This window comes from Oncorhynchus gorbuscha, linkage group LG11 (genome assembly GCF_021184085.1).
Source record: "Oncorhynchus gorbuscha isolate QuinsamMale2020 ecotype Even-year linkage group LG11, OgorEven_v1.0, whole genome shotgun sequence".
Classification (NCBI taxonomy): domain Eukaryota; kingdom Metazoa; phylum Chordata; class Actinopteri; order Salmoniformes; family Salmonidae; genus Oncorhynchus; species Oncorhynchus gorbuscha.
This window is the reverse complement of record NC_060183.1, coordinates 71,143,896-71,166,152: the sequence shown is the minus strand read 5'-3', so window position 1 is coordinate 71,166,152 and position 22,257 is coordinate 71,143,896. Positions and strand designations below refer to the sequence as shown.

Genomic DNA, 22,257 nt, shown 5'->3' with positions numbered 1-22,257 from the left:
CGTGTAGACAGTGCCAAAATCTCTTTACGTGTAGACAGTGCCATAATCTCTTTACCTGTAGACAGTGCCAAAATCTCTTTACGTGTAGACAGTGCCATAATCTCTTTACGTGTAGACAGTGCCAAAATCTCTTTACGTGTAGACAGTGCCATAATCTCTTTGTGTAGACAGTGCCAAAATCTCTTTACGTGTAGACAGTGCCAAAATCTCTTTACGTGTAGACAGTGCCATAATCTCTTTACGTGTAGACAGTGCCAAAATCTCTTACGTGTAGACAGTGCCATAATCTCTTTACGTGTAGACAGTGCCATAATCTCTTTACGTGTAGACAGTGCCAAAATCAATGCAAAGCTGTTTCTGGACGCTCAACACAAAAAGGACCGTTAATGTCTTTGATTTTCTTCAGGTAATGATTCGCAGGGTAATACTTATGGATCATTCTGAAAGAGACCTATTTCACCTTGTTAACAAGCAGGTATTTGTGTGGTAATAACCATACCTTTTTCCAACAGATATTATTGACACATGTATTCCAGTAAATTGTATCATGAGGAATAGAAACAACATCCCTATGAAATAAAGCAACAAGCTGCTAGTTCTTGCTGACGTGGTGCATAACAACACTGACGTTAAACCAGTGTGTGAGTTGGGGAGGGGAGCAAGTGGGATGGGGTATCTATTCCGTACAACAGCCACAGTAGCTAGCCAGGATACCATCGCTAGCTAGGTGTTTACCTATTTTTAACGCACGTTTCCCCTTAAATGAACTTATCTGAATATTGTTGTGACATCGCCTGGTGTTGGTAAATAGTTCATGTTGAGATTCATGTATTTGTTGTCGATGTCATCATCGATTTTTGATGCTAGTTAGTCGTGGAAAAACAGGGCCTTCAGTTTGCAGCAGAGCTGTCAGATTTCGGTGTCTCTAGCCAAACAATAGTGCAGGAATTGGTTTTATAAAATTAAAAAAGTGTACCTGTGTTGGCTGATGTGCGATAGTTAGATGTTTAGTTAATTGATTATCCATTTCTAGAATGTCGATGGGTTGTCAGGCAGCTAGTTACTAGTAAATGCAGTAATTTCAAAGCTTTGAGTGAGTAGAGTAACGTTAGCTTCCTAGCTAAACTAAAGAGCATCATTGTCGGCGACATTCCCTGCTACAGTACGACTAATTCGACATATGTTTTGTAATAGTCTACTCTGGCAGAGTCAGACACACCCTTTGATTGAAGTGTGTCTACTTATTGTAGCCACTTACTGATGTCAGCTTGCTTCAATCTATTGTTTTATCTACACAAACAAAATATCAGATTCATATTTTTGTGTATTAGCTAGATCCTTAGAAGAAGTTGAATAAACATGAGTGACCTGGGGGACATTTGTCCCCACCTGGAATCCATAGGGGAGGTCACCAAGGAGGACCTTCTGCAAAAATCCAAGGTAAGAGAAATTATGGTTTCTAAAGAGATTTGCCCAGTCGAGCTTGGGACTATAAGGTTCTATTTGCATTTTGTTCAAAATTATACTGTAAATACCTAAATTCATATTGTTAAAGTTCAAAAGAATACAATATGAAAAATGCTGACACCATTAAAACCAATGAGGGGTTGGAACTTTAAAGACAATTATCTCAGAATCATCTTGCAGATATAGCCTTATATCCCCAAGCTCTCGCATTGTCAAGCATCTATAATATGTATGGAATGGATGCAATGTGACCAAAGTCATGTCTTTTGCTCTTGAGTCATGTCTTCTAGATTTCCCTTCACATTTTTCTGGTCTAAAAGGCCCCAAGTCCCACAAAATGTACAATACATTCTGGTGGTCTGACAAAATCACACAGGAGATGGTGCTGTATAATTGTTTTGTGTTTTGAAGGGAACCTGCCAGTTATGTGTAGCAGGAGGACCCAACCTCTGGGCCTGTCTTCAGGTAAACAGCAGAGGCTGCTTTTCTTCACTGTTTCAGATATTCTGTGGACCATAATATATATTTTTACCTGTAGACTTATGTAATAGTTTTTTTTATTTTGTTCAGAGCGAGTGTCCATATGTTGGCTGTGGAGAATCCTTTTCAGATCACAGCACCCTACACGCTCAGGTGAATTCTGCTCAGAGCTTTTCTTCTTTGGGTTGTGGGAGATGCTATTTCAAGATCACTTTATTGGCTCAACCAAAATTTGACTTCCACCTCCTCAGAGAGACACATGTGCAACAGCATTTAGGATTTAATACCAGCAACCAGGCGGTTGCCAGCTCACTTCCTGACAGATTTTTCCCATCGGACCCGGGATTTGAACTTGCAGCCTTTCGGTTGCTGTCTCACCTCCCTAACCACTAGGCTACCTGACACCCTAGCATTTCATGCAACAAAAATGTTTTTCAAAATCTTATTAAGTGTGTGGGCGTGTGTCTCTGTCTCTCCCCCCTAGACTAAGAAACACAGCCTGACAGTAAACCTGACAACATTCAGAATCTGGTGCTATGTGTGTGAGAGGGAGGTGTTTCTAGAGCAGAGGCCTGCAGTAGTATCTGCTATGTCTGCCACTCACACTCCCCACCACTGTAAAGCTATGGACAACCAGGTACGCCATCGCACAAAGGTCAGCTCAGCTATATTCAACTATACTATGTGTACATGCCTTTTGGGCACTGGTCTAAATTAGTGCACTATATAGGGAGCCATTTGGGATTGGCCCTATATCAACTATGGCTAAAATATATTTTAATTTAGAAAGGGTTCATAAACTATTCAGAAGGCCTGCATTATGTACTGTGTATAAATCATTTATTTATTATAAAGTTTTACTCAACTAGGTTTAATTTTGATCAGCTCACATTCACACTTGTGAGCTGAAATGCAGCCGATTCTGTGTTTTTATATTTTAATTGGTTTCCCACAGGCACACAGACTTATGTTCTTATTCGTTTTTTTTAATGACAACGAATAATTTTCCCAGGATGCATTTCATCAACCAGTGAGTCACCACCGCCCGTTGAAGGCGGTGCCCATCGCGGTGGCAGAAGAAGAGGGGTCAGAGTCGGAGGAGGATGACCTCAAACCCAGAGGTAACCTCTGACCCCCCCCCCCCCTGGTCATCATGGCAACCATTCAATAACAGTAAAGAATACAGTGCATTTGGAAAGTATTCAGACCCCTTCTCTTTTTCCAGGTCAGATGCATCCTGTTTCCATTGATCATGCTTGAGATGTTTCTACATCTTGATTGTTTTTACAACTACCTGTGGTAAATTCAATTGATTGGACATGATTTGGAAAGGCACAAACCTGTCTATTTAAGGTCCCACAGTTGACAGTGCAGGCCATGAGGTAGGAATTGTCCGTAGAGCCCTGAGACAGGATTGTGTCAAGGCACAGATCTGAGGAAGGGTACCAAAAAACCTCTGCAGCATGGAAGGTCCCCAAGAACACAGTGGCCACCATCATTCTTAAATGGAAGAAGTTTGGAACCACCAAGACTCTTCCTAGAGCTGGCTGCCCAGACAAACTGAGCAATCAGGGGAGAAGGGCCTTGGTCAGGGAGGTGACCAAGAACCCGATGGTCACTCTGACAGAGTTCCTCTGTTGAGATGGGAGAACCTTCCAGAAGGACAACCATCACTGTAGCACTCCACCAATAAGGCCTTTATGGTAGAGTGGCCAGACCGAAGCCACTCCTCAGTAAAAGGAACATGACAGCCCGTCTGGAATTTGCCTCAAGGACTCTGACCATGAGAAACAAGATTCTCTGGTCTGATGAAACCAAGATTGAAGTATTTAGCTTGAATGCCAAGCATCTGGAGGAAACCAGGCACCGCTCATCACCTGGCCAATACCATCCCTATGGTGACGTATGGTGGTAGCAGCATCATCATGCTGTGGGGATGTTTTTCAGCGTCAGGGACTGCGAGACTAGTTGGAATCGAGAGAAAGATGAACGAAGCAACGTGCAGACAGATCCTTGATGAAAACCTGTTCCAGAGCGCTCAGGACCTTAGACTGGGGCGAAGGTTTAACTTCCAACAGGAGAAAAACCCTAAGCACACAGCCAAGACAACGCAGGAGTGGCTTCGGGACAAGTCTCTGAATGTCCTAGAGTGGCCCGGACTTGAACCCAATCAAACGTCACTGGAGAGACCTGAAGATAGCTTTGTAGAGATGCTCCCCATCCAACCTGACAGCTTGAGAGGATCTGCAGAGAAGAATGGGAGAAACTCCCCAAATACAGGTGTGTCAAGCTTGTAGTGTAATACACAAGAAGACTCAAGGCTGTAATCGCTGCCAAAGGTGCTTCAAGAAAGTACTGAGCAAAGGGTCTGAATACTTATGTAAATATCATATTTAAGTTTTTTATTTGTTATAAATGTGTAAACATTTCTAAAACGGTTTTTGCTTTGTCATTATTGATTGAGGAAAAATAAAATAATTTAATTTTAGAACTAGGCTGTAACAAAATGTGGAAAAAGTGAAGGAGTCTGAATATTTTCCGAATGCACTGTATATTGTCCAACATATACACAGTTCAACTGATACCCTTAGCCTGTACAGGGGATACCTAGTCAGTTGGGCAGCTGAATGCATTCAACCAGAAGTTCTCTCTTTATGGGTGACAACCATAGCCATCAGATATGGTCTGCATTTTAAATGTAACATACGATCAGATATAGAGCTCTGTACAATCGTTTTGTTCATCCTTTTCTCTAGATGACACGCTTAGCAGGTCTATTCCTTAGTGATTTGTGCCAAGCTGATTTTGTCAGGGACCTCCCAAATTATCTGAGAGCCTAATGAGACGAGCTCTGGGTTAAGAGAAATATAATTGCTTTGGGGCCTAAGAGTACGTACCAGACAATGGTAATAGACTAACGGTCAATATTAACTGACAGGGTCCATGTCATGCATTTTCACTAACAGATGTAGTATCTTAATTTGATCACTGTTGTTGCAGATAATTTTTCATGTGCTGCAAGAAATTAAAATGAGCCTTGTGGTTTACATAAATTCACTGAAAGCCTGCAGTTCTTACTAATTAGATCACACACCTAAACTATAGCCTACTGTAGCCTAGCAAAGCTAATTTCCCATAATAAATTATCACTTTAGAGTAATCAAATCATCCAGGAATATTTTTCTCCTGTGAGAAACTGGTCAAATGAAGATCCCACATACTGTATGTAGGCCTGTTCTCCAAATATTAGGTGTAAACAGTGGAGTGGCTTGTATCATAGTCCTACCATATAATATTATAAATATACCTGTATGACGTTATTAAGCTTCTTCTTTTTTTCCCCCTACATCTTTCTCAAAGGTCTGACAGGGATGAAGAATATCGGTAACTCCTGCTACATGAACGCAGCTCTTCAAGCCCTGTCCAACTGGTGAGGTCACTTCCTGTCTCGTTTCGTAAAGCTGAAAGTGTATGAGCATATGTGTATTCGTCTTCCAGTTCTTTCACGATTCTGTAATAGCAGAATTTTTTGCAAAATCAACAATTCCCTGCATATTATAGAGTGGGTGAAAACGTGCTTTGATGATGATGACAAGTTCTGAATCGTTCAGTGGGGTCTTTCTCTAACATTCTGAATCGTTCAGTGGGGTCTTTCTCTAACATTCTGAATCGTTCAGTGGGGTCTTTCTCTAACATTCTGAATCGTTCAGTGGGGTCTTACTCTAACGTACTGAATCGTTCAGTGGGGTCTTTAACGTACTGAATCGTTCAGTGGGGTCTTTAACGTACTGAATCGTTCAGTGGGGTCTTTAACGTACTGAATCGTTCAGTGGGGTCTTTTGAACGTTCAGTGGGGTCTTTAACGTACTGAATCGTTCAGTGGGGTCTTTAACGTACTGAATCGTTCAGTGGGGTCTTTAACGTACTGAATCGTTCAGTGGGGTCTTTAACGTACTGAATCGTTCAGTGGGGTCTTTAACGTACTGAATCGTTCAGTGGGGTCTTTAACGTACTGAATCGTTCAGTGGGGTCTTTAACGTACTGAATCGTTCAGTGGGGTCTTTAACGTACTGAATCGTTCAGTGGGGTCTTTAACGTACTGAATCGTTCAGTGGGGTCTTTAACGTACTGAATCGTTCAGTGGGGTCTTTAACGTACTGAATCGTTCAGTGGGGTATTTAATGTACTGAATCGTTCAGTGGGGTCTTTAACGTACTGAATTGTTCAGTGGGGTCTTTAACGTACTGAGTCGTTCAGTGGGGTATTTTTCTAACTTACTCTTGAGTGTACAAAACATTAGAAACACCTTCCTAATATTAAGTTACACCCCGTTCTGGCCTCAGAACGGCCTCAATTCGTCGGTACATGGACTCTACAAGGTGTCCCAAGCGTTCCACAGGGAACACATTCAAACCAGTGCGCCTGGCACCTGCTACTATACCCTTTTCAAAGGCACTTAAATATTTTTGTCTTTCCCATTCACCCTCTGTATGGCACGCATACATAATCCATGTCTCAATTGTTACTCACCGGTTTATGTCAAGAACTGTAACGCTGCTGGGGCTTTCATTCTGAACAGTTTCCCGTGTGCATAAAGAATGGTCCACTACCTGAAGGTCATCCAGCCAACTTGACACAACTGGGAAGCATTGGAATCAACAAGGGCCAGCATCCCTGTGGAACACTTTCAACACCTTATAGAGTCCATGCCCGACAAATCGAGGCTTTTCTGGGGGAGGAGGGGGGTGTGCAACTCAAAATTAGGAAAGTGTTACCAATATTTGCTATACTGTGTATTATCCGAGGGCCTGCATATTTTACCAATCACCCGCATAAAACAGTAAATTCATCACAATGGTATCACGTAAGACTGATCCGTCACTGCAGTACAAAAAGAGGGCTCGCAATTTCAACCAATCACTGCACATTTATTGCAAGCAAAATGTCATAATTGCCGAGGCAAAATCAATCATTTTAGCCTGCAGAAAAATCTCAGTGGAATCCTGTAGGGATTTGCTCTTCTCAGCAGAAGCCAGTGTGTTTGATTGGATCTCCAACTGACCAGTTCTTTCTTTCTTCTCCATCCCTCCCCTAACCCCCTCTAACCACTCTAACCCCACCTAACCCCCTCTAACCACTCTAACCTAACCCCCCTAACCCCCTCTAACCACTCTAACCCCACCTAACCCCCTCTAACCACTCTAACCCCACCTAACCCCCTCTAACCACTCTAACCCCACCTAACCCCCTCTAACCACTCTAACCCCACCTAACCCCCTCTAACCACTCTAACCCCACCTAACCCCCTCTAACCACTCTAACCCCACCTAACTCTAACCCCCTCTAACCACTCTAACCTCCCCTAACCCCCTCTAACCACTCTAACCCCACCTAACCCCCTCTAACCACTCTAACCCCACCTAACCCCTCTAACCACTCTAACCCCACCTAACCCCCTCTAACCACTCTAACCCCACCTAACCCCTCTAACCACTCTAACCCCACCTAACCCCCCTCTAACCACTCTAACCTAACCCCCTAACCCCCTCTAACCCCCTCTAACCACTCTAACCCCACCTAACCCCCTCTAACCACTCTAACCCCACCTAACCCCCTCTAACCACTCTAACCTCTCCTAACCCCCTCTAACCACTCTAACCCCACCTAACCCCCTCTAACCACTCTAACCCCACCTAACCCCCTCTAACCACTCTAACCCCACCTAACCCCCTCTAACCACTCTAACCCCACCTAACCCACTAACCCCACCTAACCCCCTCTAACCACTCTAACCCCACCTAACCCCCTCTAACCACTCTAACCTCCCCTAACCCCCTCTAACCACTCTAACCCCACCTAACCCCCTCTAACCACTCTAACCCCACCTAACCCCTCTAACCACTCTAACCCCACCTAACCCCCTCTAACCACTCTAACCCCACCTAACCCTCTCTAACCACTCTAACCTCCCTAACCCCCTCTAACCCCACTCTAACCTCCCCTAACCCCTTCTAACCCCACCTAACCCCCTCTAACCACTCTAACCCCACCTAACCCCCTCTAACCACTCTAACCCCACCTAACCCCCTCTAATCCCTCTACAGTCCTCCTCTCACTCAGTTCTTCCTGGACTGCAGTGGACTGGTGCGGACAGACAAGAAACCTGCACTGTGCAAGAGCTACCAGAAACTAATCTCTGAACTCTGGCACAAGAAACGGTAGTGTACCAATGGACATGCTAATATGTTGAATATTACAGTCTGTATGTACCATTCAACATGCACATTTTTGTGCTAGATATTCACAAGAATGCAGCAAAATTGTGTTTTTAAATGATACTGTCTGGCCTATGTAATAGAATAAAATACATCTTACCCCAAGACACTTTCACAAGGGGGGCTATTCCAGAAAACGTGTGACTTAATGTATGTTTAATGAGTCTACCTGCTTAGTCATGGCCTGCTACACATTCTGCTTCCTCTTCTTCATTCCCTCGCTCTCACGTTCCTTCTCTCTCTGTAACTCTCTCTCTCTTTCCTCCAGGCCTAGTTACGTGGTCCCCACCAGTTTGTCCCAGGGAATCAAGCTGGTCAACCCTATGTTCCGTGGCTACGCCCAGCAGGTAGGGGCAAGCTCCCAGCAGGTAGGAAACAAAATTATGACCTGACCCCTAGCCCTACCCTCCCCTCTGGCTCCTCTCTTTAACCCCCGACTTAACCCACCTCTACCTGTGTCCCATACCCCCAAAATAATCACTGTTGCCACAAACCAAATGGACCCCCAGGGACAGTGAAGTTTCATAGGTTGATTGTTGTGTTGCTGATTGGCTAACCCTGTCAGTGATACTTGGAAGTAGGGTGCCAAGACAGTGAAATGGGGAAGATCTCCAATGCATACTCCTCGCGTTCTTTCTCCTCGTCTCCTTCTCAAAACCCATTGAAGGAGAAAGTCAGGAGACGAGGAGAGAGGACGTGAGGAGTATGCAATTGAGATCTTCCCAAGTGGCACCCTATTCTCTGTGTAGTGCACTACTTTTGACCATAGCGCTATGGATCTGGTCAAAAGTAGTGCACTATATAGGGAATAGGGTGCCATTTGGGATGATGACATGCTGTAACTAGCACACAGTAACTAGTGGACATTTTGATGTTACTGCTTGGCTTAATGGGTGTTTGGTTGATTGGAATGGGATTGTGTGTATGTGACTTTTGGTTTTGATTGCTGTGGAAAAATACAATGACAAAACTGCTGTGAAAATAGTATTGTGTTGAGCCTGTGTGATCAGCATGCTTTCTCTCTGTTTCTCTTAATGCTTCACCTTCTTTTACCATCACACACACTCTCAATGACTTTCTGTGCCTAAGCGCTGCAGGGAACACACACACGCACACGAACACAAAGGAAGAAATAGGGACTCTAATCAGGGAAAGGATCGGGAACAGGTGTGGGAAGACACACACACACACGAGAGAGTGAGAGAGGGAGGGGAGAGAGAGGGATAGAAAGAGGAAAGAACCTAATAAGACCACACACACAGGGACACACACACACACACACACACACACACACACACACACACACACACACACACACACACACACACACACACACACACACACACACACACACACACACACACACACACTTTCCCTGCTTCGTAGTCCTCCCACACCAATATCCCCTCTCTCTTTCTACTTGATAGAGCAGCATCCTCCCCTCTTCTACCTCTTTGTTTGTGTAGTGTGTGTGAGATCTGAGTATATAAGACAGTTCCACACACTCTCCCTCTCGCCCTGTATACTACTACATAGGATACCCAGGAGTTTCTGCGCTGTCTGATGGACCAGCTCCACGAGGAGCTCAAGGAGCCATTGGCAGAGTTCGGCACGGGGGGTGAGGGGGACGAGCGGAGGGACGGGAGCGACCGCTCCCCCGCCGAGGACGAGTTCCTCTCCTGCGACTCAGGTGCCAGCAGCGACCGGGGAGAAGGAGGAGGGCTGGGGGAGGCAGGGCTGCTCATCCAGGACGAGTGCGGGGTGTCACCGAGGGTGGGAGGAGGGGGGACAGGCACTGGGGGGCGATCAGGGACAGGAGGACCCATCTCGGAGAAAGAGAGGCTGAAGGAGAAGAGGGTTTTGGGCTCGCCCCTCCACGGAGGCTCCCAGGAGATGGACGAGGACGCAGATGTGGATACGGCGGCGGCCGAGAAGGGGGCTCTAGAGAGGGGGGCGGAGGAGGAGGAGGGGACCCCCCCTAGACCACAGAGCCCCAGTCAGAGTCAAACACAGGGACAGATGCAGAGCAGCAACACTCCAGGTATGGGCTTTGTTATTGTTGGACCCAAAGCACAGAAAGAGAATCTGGACGCATATTTTAATTCACAGGCAATAAATATTAAACAAGTGTCATTTTAGATTCTGAACCCAATTTCGAGTCACACCGTAGGAATGTCTTCAAAAGTCGCTTTTTTTCTACCTGTGAAACATTGCCAAGGTGCGTCCGTTTCTCTCTGATACAGAGAGACTCATACATGCTTTTATTACAAGCAGGCTTGACTGTTGTAATGCTCTCCTATCTGGTCTACCCAAGAAAGCCATTGGTCAACTGCAAAACATACAGAATACACAGGTACTGACCAGGACCAGACGGAGAGCATACGTTATGCACCGGTTTGAAATTCTCTGCACGGGCTGCCTGAGTTTTAGAATTCATTTTAAGATGATTTTATTGGTTTTTAAATCAGTCCACAATTGTGCACCCCAAAACATACCAGATATACTTTTAGGTTATGTACCCAGTAGGTCCCTCAAGTCCTCTTACTACCTCTGTTAACTATCCCAAAGCCTAGGACCAAGAGGCATGGAGAGGCAGCCTTTAGTTACTATGCCCCCTGCGTCTGGAACAGCCTGCCAGAGCACCTCAGTGGGGTTGAAACTGTGGACATATTTAAAAGAGATCTTAAAACACACCTTTTTAGCTTTGCTTTTCCTTTCAGTGCTTTTTAGTCGTTCATTTCTGGTTATTCTTTAGTTTGTTATCTTCTTGTTTGTTGTGTAGTAAATATTTCCGTTTTTATTTTCATGTTTTCTGTGAATCGCAATTTTGTTGCTTCCATGTCTGAAATGTACTATATAAATAAAGCTTGATTTTGATTAGATTTGAGATTTTTGGTAATGGTGGAAGTAGAAAATGTAGTGTGTGTGTGTGTGTGTAGTGACCTGTTGTAGTGATTTGTGAGTAATCTCTTAAAAGCCCCCTCTTCCTCTTTCCTCTCCTACCCAGAGCCAGACAACGAGGCATCGATGCAGCAGCGCCCCCAGTCTCGCCCCTGCAGCCCTGTCCGTACGGTCCAGGAGCTGCAACCAAAACTCTCCTCCAGCCCCCCCTCGCTCTAGCACCCTCCGCTCTGCAGGGCCCACATACTCCTTCAAGAAAGGTATGGGGGGTGTCCTCGTCCATACACACACACACACTGTCACGTGTGCACACACTCTCCCACCCAAACACAGAGACACACCTTAGCCTCTCACACACACACAAACTATTTCACTCCCTTTCCCATAATCTACCTCTTAGCCCAGCTGATCCTGGGTGCCAAGAAGAAGAAACAGTCTCTCTACCGCAGTGTCATCTCAGACATATTTGACGGCTCCATCCTCAGCCTGGTCCAGTGTCTGACCTGTGACAGGGTGAGCTGTGCTGTGTGTGTGGACCACCACCAGGGGGCGACACTGCCATAGGAACTCTGCTTTACTACCTCTGTTGAAACCTCAGTACTGCCACATGAATATTGAATGTTGACCTCTTTTAATTTGTAGACCTTTTTAACAGAAGTTTTGGTCCATTTCCTCTCATCGCCCCCTCTCTCTCTTCTCCTCTCCCTTCCCCCCTTTAGGTTTCGACCACTGTGGAGACCTTCCAGGACCTGTCTCTGCCCATCCCAGGTAAGGAGGACCTTGCCAAGCTACACTCCTCCATCCACCAGAACATCCCAGCCAAGACCGGAGTCTCTCTGGATGTCTACGGCTCCCAGGGCTGGATCACCTACATCATGGACTCCATACGCAGGTCAGGGGAAGGCAGCTGTAGGAGTTGGGGGTAGAGGGCTGGTGGTAGAGGGTTGATGGTAGAGGGCTGGTGGTAGAGGGCTGGGGGTAGAGGGCTGGGGGTAGAGGGCTGGTCGTAGAGGGCTGGGGGTAGAGGGCTGGGGGTAGAGGGCTGGGGTTAGAGGGCTGGGGTTAGAGGGCTGGGGTTAGAGGGCTGGGGTTAGAGGGCTGGGGTTAGAGGGCTGGTGGTAGAGGGCTGGTGGTAGAGGGCTGGTGGTAGAGGGCTGGGGGTAGAGGGCTGGGGGTAGAGGGCTGGGGGTAGAGGGCTGGGGATGGGGGTAGAGAGCTGGGGATGGGGGTAGAGAGCTGGGGATGGGGTAGAGGGCTGGTGGTAGAGGGCTGGTGGTAGAGATCTGGGGGCAGAGGGCTGGGGGTAGAGGGCTGGGGGTAGAGGGATGGGGGTAGAGGGATGGGGGTAGAGGGCTGGGGATGATGGTAGAGGGCTGGGGATGATGGTAGAAGGCTGGGGGTAGAGGGCTGGGGATGATGGTAGAGGGCTGGGGGTAGAGGGCTGGTTGATGATGGTAGAGGGCTGGGGATGATGGTAGAGGGCTGGGGATGGGGGTAGAGGGCTGGGGATGGGGGTAGAGGGCTGGGGATGGGGGTAGAGAGCTGGGGATGGGGGTAGAGAGCTGGGGATGAGGGTAGAGAGCTGGGGATGGGGGTAGAGAGATGGGGATGGGGTAGGGGTCAATGGATGGGGCTAGCATTGGGGCCCGTTCAAGAGGGTGCAACATTACAGAACCTTCAGATGGAAATGTATTGTGTAGAACAGATGTGATTGACTGTCATCTAGAACAAGGAATGGTGTCAGCTCTATTCATTACATTTCTATCTGCAACAGCCAGTTGTGCAATGTAAGACTTAACATTGCCATGATTCATTCCAAGGAAATAACCTTACCTAGTATGTAACGACCTTGTAACAAGTAGTAAACCACATGTAACAGCTACATAATACTTGCTATTTATTCCTGTATACCCCCCCACTCCCCCCTCTGCAGGTTTGTGGTGTCCTGTATCCCCAGCTGGTTTTGGGGCCCCATGGTAACGCTGGAGGACTGTCTCGCTGCCTTCTTTGCTGCTGATGAGCTCAAAGGTTAACTCAAAAATATACAGTTGTCCAATAAAATGCATCAACATCCCTGATCTACTGGCTGCTTTTAATGTCACACACAAAGCTCTTGTTAACTTTAAACTGGTACTGAATTAGGAAGAAGTGTATGTTATTTTCTAGAGCCCACAACATTGACTCCACAGATTTACATGTCTGCAAATTGAGCGTTATCCCTCTTAGAAATACCAAGGCATTTGGATGGGTGATAAGTTGTCTTTTAAAACGCATATAGATTAGTTAACGAAGAAGCTGAGAATAAAACTGGGTTTCTTCATGAGAAATAAATGGTGCCTCTCGTTTAATAGTAGAAAACAGATCATTAAATCAATGTTCCTGTCAGCCCTGGATTAAGGCGACATTGTCTATATGAATGCAGCTGCCACTTCGTTAAAACCATTAGATACTGCTTATCACAGCGCACTTTTTGTGACGCAGGGCTCCCTGCCAAAGAGACATTGGTCTCAATAGGATTTTCCTGCTTAAATGATTTTTTTTTTTAAACGAAACCATATCCTTGCGTGAAATAATTTCAGTAATTTCTTAATTGTTTTGCAGGGGACAACATGTACAGCTGTGAAAAGTGTAGAAAGTAAGTATTTTGGAGAATTTGTAGTTCCATTTAGCATTAGAAGATTAATCTGCCTAGTTGATAATACAGATCACATTTCAGCACACATTTTTATACTCTTTCACTTATCTTGCAGATTGAGAAATGGTGTTAAATATTGCAAAGTACTTCAGCTACCTGAGGTAATGCTCTTATCTTTGTCCCCATCTATTATCTCATACTTTGACATTCTGCAAAGAAGATAAAACAAGCTTTATCAAAGCGACTAAAGATACCGAAGTTGTGTAATGTTGTTGATTTTCATCGTGAAGATAAGGCATTTGTTTCAGGAAATCTACATGAAACATTTTGTGTGTGTACAGATTCTGTGCATTCACCTGAAGCGTTTTCGTCATGAGGTGATGTACTCCTTCAAGATCAACAGTCACGTAGCCTTCCCATTGGAGGGACTCGACCTCCGACCTTTCCTGGCCAAGGATAGCCTCTCCCAGATCACCACTTACGACCTGCTGTCCGTCATCTGTCACCATGGCACCGCAGGCAGTGAGTAACAAGTAACAGTTGACTGACTGTACTACCTGACGTTTAGGGAACATGGTTGTTAGGCTTCACGGTTTTGATTAAACTCCAAATGTGTGTCAACTCATGTAAAAATGTGAGTTTATCACAACCAGTAACTTTCAGCTGCAGGGTACAGAAAGGGAGGTCATGGTACAGAAATAGATAGCCGCACACTGATGAATATGGTTGATTTCACAGCATACCTTTATCTACCTTTCTGCAATTCCTTCCTCTCTGTCTCTCTGCCTCTGCATCTGCCTCTCTGTCTCTGTCTCTCTCCCCCCAGGTGGTCACTACATAGCGTACTGTCAGAACGTAATCAACGGTCAGTGGTATGAGTTTGATGACCAGTATGTAACAGAGGTCCATGAGACAGTGGTGCAGAATGCTGAGGCCTATGTGCTCTTCTACAGGCGAGACTAACCTTCATACTACATTACAATGATAATAACAATGTATTTCTGTTTTAGTTATGGTATGTGTGTGTGTGTGTCTGGTCATGTGTGTGTCTATGTGTGCCTGTGTGTGTGTGTGTGTGTGTGTGTGTGTGTGTGTGTGTGTGTGTGTGTGTGTGTGTGTGTGTGTGTGTGTGTGTGTGTGTGTGTGTGTGTGTGTGTGTGTGTGTGTGTGTGTGTGTGTGTGTGTGTGTCCACAGGAAGAGCAGTGAGGAGTCAGTGAGGGAGAGGCAGAAGGTTGTGGCTCTAGCCAACATGAAGGAGCCCAGCCTGCTGCAGTTCTACATCTCCAGAGAGTGGCTCAACAAGTTCAACACCTTCACTGAGCCAGGGCCCATCAGCAACCACACCTTTCTTTGCCAGCACGGAGGTCAGTACTGTACTGGACCTACCACAAAAACACATCCTAAACATCAACTACACCTTTCTCTGCCAGCACGGAGGTCAGAACTGTACTTAACCTACCACAAAAACACATCCTAAACATCAACTACACCTTTCTCTGCCAGAACGGAGGTCAGTACTGTACTGGACCTACCACCAGAACCCATCCTGAACATCAACCAGACTTAATCTAGACCTGGGCTCACTTCAAGTAGTACTTGTTTTCTTTCAAATACTTTGAGACGTGCTTGATTGAGCTTCCTGGCACACTGGAACCAATAGAGTAGTCCCAAAAGTACAAACTCCACCCATCTATTCCAGTGGAGGCTGCTGCTGAGGGAAGGATGGCTCATAACTGCTGGAATGGAGTGAATAGAATGGTATCAAACACATAAAAAACATTTTTTTGATGCCATTCCATTTACTCCATTCCAGCTATTATTATGAGCCGTTCTCCCCTTAGCAGCAGCCTCCACTGATCTGGTCTGAGGATCTAGAGCGTCTGCTAAATGACTTAAATGTAAATGTAATGTAGGGATTCTATTTCTATGCCCTCACCAACCCCACCATCAAATACCAAGCACAACCACTCTCAACCCCCAGCACAACCACTCTCAACCCCCAGCACAACCACTCTCAACCCCCAGCACAACCACTCTCAAACCCCAGCAAAACCACTCTCAACCCCCAGCAAAACCACTCTCAACCCCCAGCAAAACCACTCTCAACCCCCAGCAAAACCACTCTCAACCCCCAGCACAACCTCATTGAAATAATCTTCTTCACGTTTTGTCCAGGGATCCCACCCAACAAGTACCACTATATAGACGACCTGGTGGTGATCCTGCCGCAGAATGTATGGGAGTACCTGTACAACAGGTAAGATGAGACTGTCTGTCCGACTGTCTGTCTTCCTACCCACTTGTCTGTCCATCAGACGGTCTGTCTAACTGACTGTGACTGTCGGTCTGTCTGTCTGACTAACTGTCTGTCTGTCTTAACTGTCTGTCTGTCTGTCTGACTGGTTGTCCATCTGTCTAACTGACTGGCCATCTGACTGTCCATCTGACTGTCCACCTGTTTCTCTGTCTGACTGTCCATCAATAGGTTGCATAGCAACAGCATCAACTTCTGAAAGACAGGCGAAGAGCTAGTATGCTCAACTGAAAGGATACTGTTTGTTTACGGTATACTAAAATGAACTAATCGTATGTAGTATACAGTATGTTAGTATTCGAACACAGCTTCTGTCTGAATGCCAATCTATTTCTCTGTCCATCGAACTAACTGTCTGTCTGTCTCCTAGTTTTGGAGGAGGCCCAGCAGTGAACCACCTGTACGTGTGTGCTATCTGCCAGGTGGAGATAGAGGCTCTGGTCAAACGCAGAAAGGTGGAAATAGACACCTTTATCAGGGTAAGAGGGATGGGTCACTGTGTGTGTGTGCGCGCTTGCCTGTAAGTGTGTGGTGAGTCCTGTATCAAAGGCCTCACCTGTTCTCTCGGTCTGTTTCCAGTTGAATAAAGAGTTCCAGGCGGAGGAGGCTCCTGCAGTTATCCTGTGTATCAGCATGCAGTGGTTCAGGGAGTGGGAGAACTTCGTCAAGGGCAAAGACAACGGTACGATTCTACGAAAATGGATGATTTATAATCAGAGGCATTACAGTACCAATGGAAGCTAAAGATCAGGATGACTTAATACACTATAATTATAACATTGTATCCTCTGTGCAGACCAGGGCCCATATACACACAGTGTTTTAGAGTAGGAGTGCTGATCTATTATCAGGACCCCACCTGTACCTATAATCTTATCAATTATGATCTAATAGACTAAACTGATCCTAGATCAGCACTCCAACTCTGAGACGATGTATAATGACACTAAAGCTCTTGGGGGTGCTTGTCATTGTCTTCTCAGAACCCCCTGGTCCTATTGACAACAGTAAGATTGGTGTGATGAAAGGGGGACACATACAACTAAAGCAAAGTAAGCAGTATATGCTGTTACATGTGTTTATTGGTCGGTCTGTCTGGGTGCGTGATCCTGTGTGTATTGGTCTGGGCCTGTGTGTGTTCACTTGTATGTGTTAATGTGTGCACGTGTGTGTGTGTTCATTTGTATGTGTTAATGCGTGCACGTGTGTGTGTTCATTTGTATGTGTTAATGCGTGCACGTGTGTGTGTTCATTTGTACGTGTTAATGTGCGCATGTGTGTGTGTTCTTAGGGGCTGACTATGGTCAGATCTCAGAGGAGACGTGGCAGTATCTTCTCAGTATCTACGGTGGAGGGCCTGAGACTGCAGTGAGACAGACAGTGTCGGCCCCGGCCCTCGACACAGACAGCCTGCACAGAGAGAGGAAGATCGAGGCAGAGACCAGGGCACTCTGAGAAACGCACACAATGGTGAGACACACACTTAAACACATTGTGTTTACACACACACATCCAAGTGTGTTGATTTATAAACACACTCGCAAGCAAACATACACACACACCCAAGCATCATCTCTGCCCACTAACTGTTTCCCACATCCATACACAAGAACCCAAACATACACACACACCCAAGCATCATCTCTGCTCACTGACGGTTTCCCACATCCATACACAAGAACCCAAACATACACACACACCCAAGCATCATCTCTGCCCACTAACTGTTTCCCACATCCATACACAAGAACCCAAACATACACACGCACCCAAGCATCATCTCTGCCCACTGACTGTTTCCCACATCCATACACAAGAACCCAAACATACACACACACCCAAGCATCATCTCTGCTCACTGACGGTTTCCCACATCCATACACAAGAACCCAAACATACACACGCACCCAAGCATCATCTCTGCCTACTGACTGTTTCCCACATCCATACACAAGAACCCAAACATACACACGCACCCAAGCTTCATCTCTGCTCACTGACTGTTTCCCACATCCATACACAAGAACCCAAACATACACACGCACCCAAGCATCATCTCTGCTCACTGACTGTTTCCCACATCCATACACAAGAACCCAAACATACACACACACACACAACCACCCACCTCAGGTCTAAGGACGATGTAACATAAACATTCCTGTCTCTACTAAACACTTCAGTACTAGACCTGTTGGCTCCTGTAACTGTCTGGTCCCGCTACAGTCCACTCTGTTCTCTCACGTAGCTCAGGTCATTCTCCTGTAACTGTCTGGTACCACTACAGTCCACTCTGTTCTCTCACGTAGCTCAGGTCATTCTCCTGTAACTGTCTGGTACCACTACAGTCCACTCTGTTCTCTCACGTAGCTCAGGTCATTCTCCTGTAACTGTCTGGTACCACTACAGTCCACTCTGTTCTCTCACGTAGCTCAGGTCATTCTCCTGTAACTGTCTGGTACCACTACAGTCCACTCTGTTCTATCACGTAGCTCAGGTCATTCTCCTGTAACTGTCTGGTACCACTACAGTCCACTCTGTTCTCTCACGTAGCTCAGGTCATTCTCCTGTAACTGTCTGGTACCACTACAGTCCACTCTGTTCTCTCACGTAGCTCAGGTCATTCTCCTGTAACTGTCTGGTACCACTACAGTCCACTCTGTTCTCTCACGTAGCTCAGGTCATTCTCCTGTAACTGTCTGGTACCACTACAGTCCACTCTGTTCTCTCACGTAGCTCAGGTCATTTTCATGACGTCATACAGGTACCTGACGAAATTAAGGAAACACTTGAGTAAATGAGGGATACAGGTGCTTCCACACAAGTGATTCCTGAGTTAATTAAGCAAATAACATCCCATAACACTTAGGGTCTTGTATAAAAATGCGGTTGTGTTCGGGACAATTTAATCTGTCGGGTAAAGTTGTTTTTTTCAGTTGTTCGGGCACACTAATGTTTTTCTTAAAGCAAGCCGAAGTCGGTAGAAGTCTATGTGCCTTCATCTGATTGGTCAACAGTAGGGATTCTTCAGAAAAGTCTTTGTTGTCATTCAATGACAGATTACTTGTTTTCATGCTCATTTTCACATTGAGAAATACTGTACCAAACATCTTAGTTAGATGTAAAATTGCGAGACTAAGATATCCTCAGGAAAAGAGTTATATTAATTCGGACTATTTTGAGGAAGTGTATACTGGCTACGGCGTCTCAACATAGACAAACAGTACTATTGACGCTTTTCGTTCCAATTTTCAAGCAAAGGTCTTTTAAAGTGGCTATGCTAGCACACTCGTTCGGTTAGCCTAGCTGAGCTCAGCTAGGCGCCAGCCAAACAGAAGCATGCGGAAGCCTTAAGCCTACTTTTTTCTTCCTTCCCTCCCTTCTAGGTCATCTGTCTGTCTGACTCCTACACCTGGGTGAAGAGAAGCACCTGGGTGAAGAGAAGCACCTGGGTGAAGAGAAGCACCTGGGTGAAGAGAAGCACCTGGGTGAAGAGAAGCACCTGGGTGAAGAGAAGCCTTGTCAGGAGCACTTTGTAAAACGTAGCAACGCGCCTCATTCTATTACCTGTGCAGAAGGACATAGTTGTCAATTATCATCCTACCGTAGTGAAAAGGTCTTATTTATAGAATAAATCTTAATAAGTTTTCTAAGTGAAAAATGTAACATTGCGTGACGCCATGCTTCTGATGCTGTTAGCAGCTATGGTTGGTTAAGTCTAAATCTAAAGAGCTGCTGTACCAGTGTAGTAGGTGTGTCATCGTTAAAGGTGTTCAGACGAGAAGTGGAGGGAGGTAGTGGTGTTTGGGACCATGATGCCAAGGAGTGTGACATCGTCAGTGTTAATCGCTGCTTGACGACTCGGGTCAACATATACATTCTGCTCCACACAGGACATTCAGTGACGACACGTCGGCCACTCATTTTTCTTTTCACGAGACAACAGAAGGACTGATATAAAAAATAAAAAACGTAAAGAACTAAAAGGATGTTCAGAGTTGAATGTTCTGCTTCTTTCCGAGGAGGACTACAGTGGTTTCCGATTGGCGTGACTCGTGCCGTCTCATCGCATAGTCAATTGACGTTACAATTGATTTGTTTAAGTCATACAGATTAAAGCTCATCCCATCAAGAACCCCTAATATTGTGTTTACAGACAGTAGGAACAAGCAGATGAGGGGATTCTCTCTCTCTGTTCCTTAGTGAGTGATTTCACAAGGTTTTGAGGTGTAGGAGATGAGCCTTGTCCCAGATCTGTTTTGTGCCGTCTTACTAACTCTCTATGGTCTAGTTGGCAAGATTCTGGGACCAGGCTAATAGGAAACCGCGGCAGATCTACAGGGGAGGAGGGGACCTTCAGGAGAGTAGCCCCAGGTCAGGATATCAGGCTAACAGGGAGGAAAGAGAGGGGGTACAACCCCCAATCCCCCTGCAGGGATAGAGGTAGAAGTGACCAGTGTGGAAGAGTGCCAAGGGCTATATCTGTCAAATCTCTATCACGTCTCGTACTTCTCCCCATCTCCATATCCCAGAACTCAACACTCCCCCAGGTCACTAGCCTGCACCAGCCTGCACTCGTCTCTCGGCTTGGGGAAATATCATATTCACCCTTATCCCTCTTACCATAAAGGTTCATTAACCTGCAGTGTGCATGTTAGTACTGCACGCTAACACAGATGTTCAAACTTGTTTTCCTTTTCTTTGGTATCGGTTGGCAGGAGGATGTTGTTGTGTACCCTCTTAGTAAAAACAGTTCCAAAAGGGTTCTGAGTCTGTCCCCATAGGAGAACCCTTTTTGGTTCCAGGTAGAACTATTTTGGGTTCCATGTAAAAACCAGATGGAACCCAAAAAGGTTCTACATGGAACCCAAAAGGGTTATCCTATGGGGACAGCTGAAGAACCCTTTTGGGTTCTAGATAGCACCTTTTTGTCTAACAATGCACAAGAGGGAGATGATGTAATCCAAGCGGGCATGTCATTATGAGCTTCACCTGAGTTCTGATTCCTTCAGAATGCCAACTAGCCATTTAAATGTTAACTAACATACGTTCAAGCGTGTCTGTCTACTGTAGCAATGCTATGTAATAGATGCTGAATGACAGTGTTGGAACCTAAATGTGAAAGTTTGAGTGATTCTGTGCTGGTAATTGGTATGTTGGTGTCCATAGAGAAGTAAATGTTTCCCCCTTTTTTTCTATATATATTTTTTTGTATTCCTTTGTTTTTGCCAATTCTGTAAAGAAGTGAAACCTCCAAGTGTTTTTGCAGAGAAGTGCAATGAAAACCTTTGACGGTCTATCTGTGCTCAGACACCTTAGAGTTTATTATTATAGGCTACCAATGGGTTGCTGAAGCGTTGTAACCTAGTTATGACAGCTGACTATACAGTGAGGGTCCCTGTGGTACATTCCAGCGGTCTGTGATTATTTTCTCAATCCACCTCTGAATTCCTGGTTTGTGTGTCTACGTTGGGTTGTGTACACACACTTGCGTGTAAGCGTTTCATTTTCACTGGTAAATGGTTGAACATAAAGATGTTGCTGTGGTGGGATTGATTGCATAGATAATGACTCGCCTCATATCTTTTTCCCAAAACAATAATAGGAGTTAATCAACTGCTGTTTTTCAATGATGAGAGAGAGTGTGTCATAGTGATGGTGATCTTTTGTTGCTATTTGACTTCCGTGGTTGATCCACACTCAGATGATTGTCTGGGATTGTCTGGAAAACAGATGTAATTATAAATGATTATATGATTAAAAGCCTGCTCTATCTTGTGCTTGGTGTGTAATCATATTTGAACACTGGTTTTCACACAAAGGCACAGCACAGTGTTGAATTAGAACCAGGAGTTTGGTTTACACTGGCAGGGGCGTGTCCAGAAAACACAATTATTGCTTGCTGACATCCATTTAACAAATATTCTCATTCTGAACCATGACACTATGATCAATATGTCTCACTTTGATGTATTGATGACCACTTACCTATCCCGCTGCCACACCCCATGGGATACACTGATTAGTGGTTTAGTATCTGGTTATAACGATTCTGCTCACAGACTGGGCCATCTTTCCAAACACTTATGAGGGAAGAGTTATGATTTTTAATGTTGGAATGGTGACCAGATCAATAGGTAATCTAGAAGACCAGACGCTTCCCATTGATTAAGCTTTTAGGGAT

General features: G+C 45.4%; 1 protein-coding gene across 1 annotated transcript; it reads left to right on the top strand.

Annotated features, from left to right (window-relative positions):
- The first annotated feature begins 649 nt into the window (after positions 1-649).
- Positions 650-21,853, top strand: usp20 (ubiquitin specific peptidase 20). Its single transcript, XM_046290305.1, is given in 26 exon segments — positions 650-727; positions 1,332-1,440; positions 1,879-1,932; positions 2,038-2,100; positions 2,432-2,584; positions 2,960-3,068; positions 5,308-5,377; positions 8,052-8,165; positions 8,491-8,569; positions 9,759-10,218; positions 11,230-11,327; positions 11,329-11,383; positions 11,524-11,636; positions 11,843-12,015; positions 13,057-13,151; positions 13,725-13,758; positions 13,874-13,919; positions 14,100-14,280; positions 14,585-14,711; positions 14,954-15,123; positions 15,935-16,016; positions 16,444-16,552; positions 16,653-16,755; positions 17,057-17,125; positions 17,365-17,543; positions 19,460-21,853. Coding segments are annotated over 24 exon segments (2,802 nt in total). The 5' UTR covers positions 650-727; positions 1,332-1,359; the 3' UTR covers positions 17,529-17,543; positions 19,460-21,853.
- Positions 21,854-22,257: the final 404 nt, after the last annotated feature.